The sequence below is a fragment of the Leishmania major genome, chromosome 21 (assembly GCF_000002725.2).
Source record: "Leishmania major strain Friedlin complete genome, chromosome 21".
NCBI classification, from domain to species: Eukaryota; Euglenozoa; class Kinetoplastea; order Trypanosomatida; family Trypanosomatidae; genus Leishmania; species Leishmania major.
Genome location: NC_007262.2, coordinates 687,263 through 696,333, shown reverse-complemented (window position 1 = coordinate 696,333; position 9,071 = coordinate 687,263). Strand labels below are relative to the sequence as shown.

At 57.5% G+C, this 9,071-nt stretch overlaps 1 protein-coding gene across 1 annotated transcript; it reads left to right on the top strand.

The window, feature by feature from the left end:
- Positions 1-1,468: 1,468 nt before the first annotated feature.
- Positions 1,469-3,358, top strand: LMJF_21_1580 (hypothetical protein; the record flags this gene model as incomplete). The annotated part of the gene is made up of 1 exon (XM_001683069.1): positions 1,469-3,358. The coding sequence occupies one exon, from the start codon at positions 1,469-1,471 to the stop codon at positions 3,356-3,358; it is 1,890 nt and encodes a 629-aa protein (XP_001683121.1).
- Between the last annotated feature and the right edge of the window lie 5,713 nt (positions 3,359-9,071).

The window sequence follows — 9,071 nt, the reverse complement described above, 5'->3', positions numbered from 1 at the left end:
GGGACAGGGGGCGTGTGCGTACGGCAGTGGTTGCTCACGGCAGTGCTGCCGGCACTTGGCGGTGTTGACGTCGGCGCTGCGCCTTCCTGCTGTGCCCTGTCCTCCATTTTGTCGTCGTGTCCTGCGTGCTCATGTATTACGGTGAAGGCGTTTCATGGACTGTGAGTGCTGAAGACGAATTCTTGCATTTTCTCCTCTTCCTTGGCCAGGAAGTGAGGACGCCAGTCCCCGCGAAGTCCTCTTTCTCCTTGTCCTTCCCCTGCTCATCTTCTTTTGCCTTCCCGCGTGCGTTACTCGGAACAGAAGGGCGCGATGAGGTCGAAAGGGTGGGGCGACTGGGAGCTTCTCCTTCCCCTTCCTTTTTTTTTTGTTGTTGTTGTCTCTCTGTCTCTGCTTCACGGGCTATCTTTTTCTTTTTTTTTCGTCTACCTGGTCAGTGTTGCTTCTCGTGTTCATTTTGCTTTGAGAGCGGGCCGCAGTGACCATATGGGCACCCCATTCTCTCGTGCTTTCCACTGTCTGCATCTTCATAGTACGTCCCGCCCGCATGACCTCCTTCGTGTCCCCCACCCGGTGAGACAGGAGGCGGGAGGGACAGGTAGCACCGCGCTCTCATCCTTGCGCGCGCGCACACTCACACGCAGGCAGGACAAAACGAGAAAGAAAAAAGAGGTTTGAGTTGTCTCTGAATGGCCATTGCTCGATCGCGTATCGACACGTGTCGGAAGGTGGTGGGGGCGGGCCAACGCGGCGGGTCTAAAGTGGGGCAAAGCCAGCTTCTAGAAGACTCCGTGAAACGCCCGCACACTGCGAGAGATCCGCCCGTCGTCACGGAGCCACTCCCACACTCTACACCCCACACCCACGCCCATGGAAGGAGGGGAGAGCGCGGCAATGAAGCTTTCCTTTCGCTGTTGTTGGTGCCTCCTCTCCTCTCTTCTCTCCGCCTACTAGGAGAACGGCGCGCACGGTGCCTCTCAGCCTCTGCTCTTACGGGCGCCTGAACCAGCTGTCGAGGGGACCCCCCTTCCCCCACCTCTTCCCTCTTCAGCCACGCGTACGCTCCCCTTTCCCTGTTGCACAATCTTCCTTTTTCCTTCCTTCATGTTTCTCTGTTGATATGTCCCGCTCTCTCCCCTGCGCGCTTTCGTCGCACAGATCAAGAAGTCGCGATACGCCACAAGCAAACCACTCCAACCCCCACCACTGAACACGTCCTCGACGCTTCACGCTCACTCTTTTCCCAGGACGGCACACACACACACACACACACACACACACACACACACACAGACACACACCTGCCCCCCCCCCCCCCCCCACACACACAGACACACACCATACGTTCGCGCATATTCAAAACAGGAAACTTGTAAAGCACAAACGACCGCCACCGCCTCCTCATCCATCTCTGCAGTTTGCTTTTTGACCTTTCCCCGAACGCTGACTTGTGCCTCTTCATCCAGCGATGCCTTCGTGTGGCACATCACTTGTGAGCGGGCTGAAGAAGTTGGGAAAGCCCATCTTCTCGCAGACGCGTGAGGTGCAGCAGCGCAAGGAGAAGGGACTTCACCCAGTCTCTGAGCTCCGCCGCTTCCACCTTTTTGTCTGCTGCTTCTTCTGCAGCGTGTGCGCCTCGCTGACGTACGCGTTCGACCTCTTCACCACCCAGTTCCGCAGCCAGTTCAAGTTGACCTTGAGCGACCTGACCATCATCAGCACCGTGGGCCTCGTTTTCTGCTACTTTACGATCCCCTACACCTTTATCTTCCAGCCGCTCGGCCCCTTTGCCATCTTCTGGATAAGTGCCACTGCCACCGCTATCGGCGGTGTCGGCCTTGCTGGCATCTTCCGCGGCCATATTACTGGCAACACCGCCACCATCACGGTCTTCTACGCGCTCCTCAACATGGCGAGCGGGCTGATCGATATGTCCTATGTGTCGACACTCGTTGAGGTTTTTCCGCGCAACCGCGGCCCAATCGTGTGCCTCGCGAAGGTGATGACCGGACTGGGCAGCTCTGTGCTCGCCGCAATGAGCAGCACCTTCTTCGAGGACAGCATCGACGGGTTCATCTACTTTATTGCGGCGTTTGTCATCGTCGTGTGCATCTGGTCCAGCTTTGTTATTGTATTGCCACCGTACATCGTGAACTGGTGGCGTCGTCAGGGCAAGACGCCGGAGCAGATCGCCGCTCTGAAGGCCACGGTCATCTACTACGAGCGCAAGTTCGTTCCGATGCCGCGCCTGATCGTCGGCTACGCTGTGGTGCTGTTGCTGCTCGTTTTTTTCACGACTGAGGCGCCGCTCCTTGCATACATGCCGAACGTCAGTGGAAGGAGCAGGATCGTGGTTGGCATCATCACGGTGGCGTTGACGTGCTCCATCGTTGTGATGCTGCTGCCTCTCCGCATCCTCGGTGGCGTGAACGAACTGGATCCAGAGCTGGAGCGGTTGGAGGACTTTGAGGAGGCCGCGCGCACCAAGGATGTCGATGAGGATGGTCGCCTGGTGCAGCTTGACGACCTTGGCCAGGAGGTGCGGACGAGTAATGAGGGCAGCGGTGAAGTCCTGGAGCCCTTCCGCAACGCCACCGTCGGCACGGGCACGAGCAGCCAGAGCGAGGATGTCATTAACAGGTACGCGCACCAGGACCCCCGTTACGAGGGTACAGTCAAAGACTACCTCCTCAACATCGATGTGTGGCTCATCATGCTGCTCTTCGTTTGCTACGGTTGCATGGGCGTGATTGTCTTGTACAACTCATCCACCATTTCGATTGCCCTGACTGGCCATAAGCGCAGCATACAGCTGTCCGCATTGTACACCGCCTTCCTCGGCGTGGGTAGCAGCGTTGGCCGTATCGCCTTTGGTCTTTTCGAGGCGTACGTGCAGCACCAGGAACCCGAGAACCGCAAGGTGCTTGTGTCCATGGCGCTGCCCGTATCCCCGGCGATGGCCTTCCTCGCCGGCATCTTCCTGCTCTTCCTGCCGGGCAAAGCCGTACTGCTGCCCTTTATCCTCGTCTACATGGAGGAGGGCATATTTGCCGGCATCAACGCCCTCATCTTTCCCTGCATGTTCGAGAGCAACCACAACTTCTTGTACAACCTCAGCTTCTTCGTGCAGATGTGCTCCATCATCTCCTTCAACCTTGGCATGTTCGGCCGGACCATCGACAGAGAGCAGAGGAGGCTCCACATCCCGATGGACCGCGAGTGCAACGTCAAGTCTTGTGTGAGGACGCCGATTATCGTATCCACGGTGCTCGCGTTTTTCGGCGTCCTTGTCGCCCTGGCGATCCACTTCCGCTACGCCGCCTTTGTGAAGCGCACGCGAGAGCGCGTGCGAGCTTAAGGCGCCCACAGATCAGAGCCGACGGCATTAACTGCTCACATAGGGGGAGCGAAACCACGTGCGACAGAGGACGCGAATGCGAAGGATCTTGTCCTGGAAGAGTAGCGAAGGAAGCGTGGACGCGTCGGCGGGGTAATCAAAGGAATCTTGCTTTTCGCTCTGCACCGCCAGTGTACCGGCCTGGGTGCAGGTTGAGGCAGTGGAAGCGGTGAGGGAAGGGCAAGGGGCGTGAGGGGAGAGGAAGCGCGAGTGGTATGGCGGGGCGAGAGGCTGACGGAGATACTTGCCATGCATTGTGACTTGTTCCGTGTCGCCCTGTTCTCCATCCCATCACACCTTTCTCTTTTCGTGTCAGCGCTGACTGCTACTCATCATATACATGCTGTGTATTGCATCCCTCGTCACTGCGCTGTCACATCCGCCCGCGAAGCACGTTGTTTTTCTGCACAGGCTTTCACTCTTTCTCGCGCGCGCGCCCCCTTCGCTCACGACTCCCCCACTCCCACTCCCGCCTTGCAACCCGGATTTTTATTATTTTTGTTGCCTGCCTCTGCTTTTTGTGTTTGCATGGGTGTGAGAGTGTGTGCTTGTGTGTGCGGGACGACGTGCCAGTTGCTTGCCCACGTTTTCTGTCCTGGGGCTCATTCATCTTCAACGCCACTCGACTCGCGTCTCGCTCTCCCTCGTTGCTTCTCTCCCTCTCACACTGGCTCTTGTTCTGCTCTTCTTTCTTGTTCCCTTCTACCTACGGACCTCACCGACACGGGGAGACGGTGTGGAGGATGTGTACACGCGCTCAGTGAAGCGCGTATGCACACACACACACACACACACACACAGACGCAACCGACGATATGAGGCAGCGTTATCGATAGCGAGATCCAGACGCCGCACATCTCTCTCGCACAGACGACGGCCTCGCAGGGCAAGCACGCATTCTTCTCCCGCGTGGCTTCTGGTGTCGGTCGTCGGGTGGCTTTTGTGTCGTCTCCCGTGCGTTCGCTTTCTTCTTGTTCCCCTCCTCTCCTCTCCTCTCCCCTCTGCCCCCCCCCCTCCCTTCCCTCCATCTCAGCGGGTCTTCTTCCTTTTTTGTTGTGATGTCGGTCTGTGCTTCAACAAGTGCACGCCCGCTTCGGGCCCGTCGCGTGCGCGTCTTGTGTCAGTCTGTCTGTGGTCGCTTTGGGGGGAGTGGAAAACATCAACGGCGTCGGCGAGGTTGCAGAGTCGGCAGTTTCAGGGAAGCCGATGCCAACTGCACGGACGACGGACTGGATCACCGGCCTCAGACGCCAGAGGCCGACATCCCCCCAACACCCCGCGCTGCGCGATGCGGCACGCGGCGCCAAACGCTACTTGGCTGCAGCCGTCCCACGCCAGGGGAGCAAGGGTGCCGAGCTCACGAGACGACAGGCGGCCATCCTCGCCCAGTGCGGCGCGGGCATCTGGCCGTACTTTGGGTTCCCGCAACAGTTGGTGAGTGGCAGCGACACGATGGCGTGCAGACGGTGTGCTGCCCACTGCTCCGCTAGCGTTGCGGTACCCCTACCCCTGCCTGTGTTTATGCTGTGAGGGCGTCCGGCCCGGCGCTGTGCCCGATATGTCACGCGAGACTCGCGAATCGCACGACGCTTGACGCACGCCTCGGTCGTGCGGGATGGGCTTCCCCCGTCAGGTGTGTGTGACTGCGTCCTCAGGAGGACAGGCGATGAGCTCTTTGTGCGGAGGCGCATGCGTATGCACGGACCCCTTCCCCTGGACACACCCGCTCCTGTCAGAGGCATACGGGCTCAGGAGAGGGTAGTGTGCACCATGCCGCCACGGACTCATGACAGCGTCCCACCTGTCGCGGCACACGCAGGCAAGCCATCCAGACACGCCCCCCTCCGTGACACGGTCAGACATGGAAGGTGGAGGTCGGCGAACCCACCAGCGACCAAGGTCCTCCTGGAATAGGCCCCACGATGCGAGAATGCGAGCACTGTGCGCACGCGCTGCCGGCCGGGGCCGGCACGGCGCATGACATCCAAGCAAGGCATCGGGAGGCTAGCAGGGCACGAGTGATGGATGGAAGAGGCACGACGCGATCCATACGAGTCAGCCCCCGCAGTGCATGTGTGCCCGAAACATGTGCGCCACCTCCTCCATCCGACCGCGCGGGCTGATGCGTCACAGATGCCGGAAGTCTGACGTGAGCACCCCGGGCTCCACCGTGGAGCTATCCCTGCTGCAAGGCGGAGAGTGACTGTACGATATTGTGGAATGCCGCGGCTTGAGGCGACTGAGGGCGAAGCACGGCACCCAGGCAGGGTGCCGGGTGTGAGAGGGCGCTGGCCTGCGGCCGGCCGGCTTCCTCGCTGACTTCGTCCGGCATGCACGTGAGCCAGTCACTGCTTCCGCCCTCGCGCAGGACCCTAGGTGCGACCCGCTCGGACCAGGGCATGTGGCTCATGTAGGTGTGTGATGCGCCGATGGTGCAGCGCGTCTCGGAAGAAGGGACGGACACGAAGAGCCCGCGAGCCGCATAGCCCGATTCGACAGCAGACGGCCCGTCCTAGACGGCGAGGATGCGGCCGCCGTGCACCAGGGGTAGGTGAGCTGTGGCGGTGTATGCGCGTATATATCTGCTGCGAACGTGCTCGCCTGTAGAACGGACTCGCTGAAGAAGCGGACCTGCATCCCCTCCTCGCACGGAGGCGTATCAGAGAAAGAGAAGAGGACGGCAACGGCACGGGAGTACATATTCAGGTGTTGGTCTCTTTTTCGGCGTAGTGCCTTCTCCTCTTTCCCGCGCTTGCGACTTCCACTATGTCACACCCACTTTGACCCAAGCCTCCAAGTGTGATCCTCAGCGTTGGACGTACTGCAGTGCGCTTCAAGCTGGTGCTGTAGAGGTTGTTCGTGTTCATTGCCCTCTCCGCGTATTTCTACAACAAACGAATGGGCCAAGGTGCATCGTCTCCCCTCCTTTGGTTCTGTTGCCAAAGGTATGTGAAAGCGATGGGAGAGAAGAGCGGGGGCAGGGGAAGGCAGGCGCAGACGTGCATGTACTTTCACGGTCCCTCCTTGGCTTCCATCGACCCACTGCTGTACATGCGTGAGACCACGTAGGCGTTTTTTCGTTTTGTCTGTTTGTTGCGTGTGTGTGTGTGTGTGTCGGTGTGATTGACCTGACGCACGCACACCTATATGCATTCCTTCTCGTTTCTTCTGCTTGTCTCCTCCCTCCTCCCTCCTCCCCTCCGTCTATTTGCGCGTCCGTGAGCGCACGCCTCTGCGTCGCTGAAAAGTGCAGAAAAAAATGCCTTTTGTTTTTCCGCTTGCCTTTGTGTGCGTACGCGTGCGTGTGTGAGCGTGTTCGAGGTGGTTTCTGCCGTGGTCTGCCATTTTTTTTTTCGGTTGCGAGTACCTGTGTGTGTGCTTGAGGGGCAACGGCCAAAAACAATGGTGAGAGTCGAAGCCCTGTTTTCTTCATCCTTCTCTATCTGTCCATCTCTCTCCTCCCCTCCCCTCTCTCTTGAAACGAACGCACGCCTCGACCGACTCATCGCGCACCGCCTCTTCCATGTCTTTCTCGTTCTCTCTGCGCGTTCTTGTATGTTGGTTGCTGTTTCACCGGAGATGTCGAGTGTGATGGGAGAGGATGACGTCTTCTGTACGCACGCCTGGTTACTTTTGTGTGTGTGTGTGTATTTGTTGTGGTGGGAGGCATCACTGTGTAAGCGTGATGAATGCGCGCATGCACGAGTGCACCAAGCTCTCTCCACCCTGTCACCACCACCATCACTGTCGCTAATGTCAAACCACCTAAAACGTCACGTTTAGGCATCGAATCTATCTCTACATGCAAACCACAGAGATGGCAGATGCGCGCACGAGCGTTTACGCCGTATATATGCCTTCATATATGTCTGCACCCCAACATACACACACGCACACATATATATATATATATATAATGCCATGCACGTATAATTTATTTGTGTATTTGTGCCTCTGAATGTATGCTTGAATGTGTTGCGTGCCCCTCTCGTACAGGTGCTCTGATGCCACCTGATATGTGGGCGAGTGTTGAGGTTGCTTTGTGTGATGCGTGCATCGGCACACCCACGTGCCTCTTTTATCTTCTTTGCCACCGTACGTGGCGTTGCCGGAAACGAAAAAACGAAAGTGGCTTGAAGAAAAGACAAACTTCAAGTTAGCGTGGGCGGTTCCCGCCTTGCTCATCCCCCCTCCGCTGTCTCTCTCTTGCAAGCGCGATAGTCTGGTCTGTCTCTACACCGTTTTCTGTGTGTCTGTGTCTGTGTCTGTGTGTGTGTGTGTGCGTGTGCGTGCGTGTGCGTGACAGTGTCACAGTGTGTTCTTTCTTAAGCGATCCCTTCACGCGTTCCCTTGTTTTATTTCTGTTTTTTTTCCGGTTTTGGGTTTGGTTGTTGCAACGCGTGTTTTGTGGCGTGCGTGTGTGTATGTCACTCTCTCTTGGCGTTGTGAATTTCCAGCCTAGAGGTACCGCAGTCCTCTTCGAATATTTCTGTATGTCTTTTGGCCGATATTCGATGAGCTCTCTCTCTGTGTAGCACATGTAGTTACGCGTCACCCCCTCTTCTCCTCCCTCCAGTGTGTGTGTGTGTGTGTGCCCATATCTTTTCAATTCTAGATACGCTTGAAGAGGCCACCTCCTGACCTCCTACTCTGTGATCTTGTTGCCGCAGCAGGTAGCGCCTTCTTCATTGTTTTCGTCTTGCTGCCTCTCGAACTCGCTCTTCTTCTTGTCGTCTCCTCCACTCCACGCCTGACGCAGAGTGAGCAGTTGAATAGCCATGAGCTTCTCTGTGTATAGCTCTGCGTGAAAGGTGAAGGGTGAGGTAGCAGAGGGGGATTGGCAAACTGGCGCAACGCGGCAGCAGACGCCGACAAGTGGGCACACATACGCACACACCGACTAATTCGTCGCCTCCGTGAAAAGTCGGTAGAGCGTCCCTCGGGAAGAAATCCGCCTACATGCCGCAGGAAGCTGTTCTGTATCTATGCAAGCACACGCAAACCTAACAGTAACGAAAGCAGAAGCGTAAAAAAAAAACATCAAAATTAAAAGACTACTCTCCTTACTCCAAAGCGCAGAGGCTGCTCAGCAACACTTCGCAACACTACCGCGGAGCAGCAGCGTGCGTGTGCGCTTGCTGCATGATGCGCGCCCCTTCCCCCCTATGGGTCGCCTGTGTGTCTCTCCCGTTATTGGCTTGGGTGCGTGTGGAGTCGTCACGGATGATGCATGCACTTCAACTGCCCTCGCCTCCACCTCGCATAATCGTGGGCGACTGCACTGAGTACGTGGCGGCATGAGCAATGAAGGCACTGCCGGCCCATATCCGCTGCCTGCTATGGCGGTAGTGCCGCCACCCTTTCCTTCATGTTCCTCTCCCTCTGCCTCACTTGACACATCTCATCTCGCCCCCCCCCACCACCACCACCACTCTGCAATCCCACACGCCGCACCGCCAACCATCGAACAGCCACCACTACCACTGCCGCTCTCTTTCCGATACCGCTACAACCACTTCTCCATACACATGCATGGTAAGCATCTCCTTCTTATTCTCGTCTTTTCTTTTTCTCGTATACACAAGGGACCGACGCCTCTCCGCGCCTCTCTCCATATCCTCACGTTCTTTTCCATATCATCCTTTTTCCCCTTCCCCGCCCACGAGCTGACGAG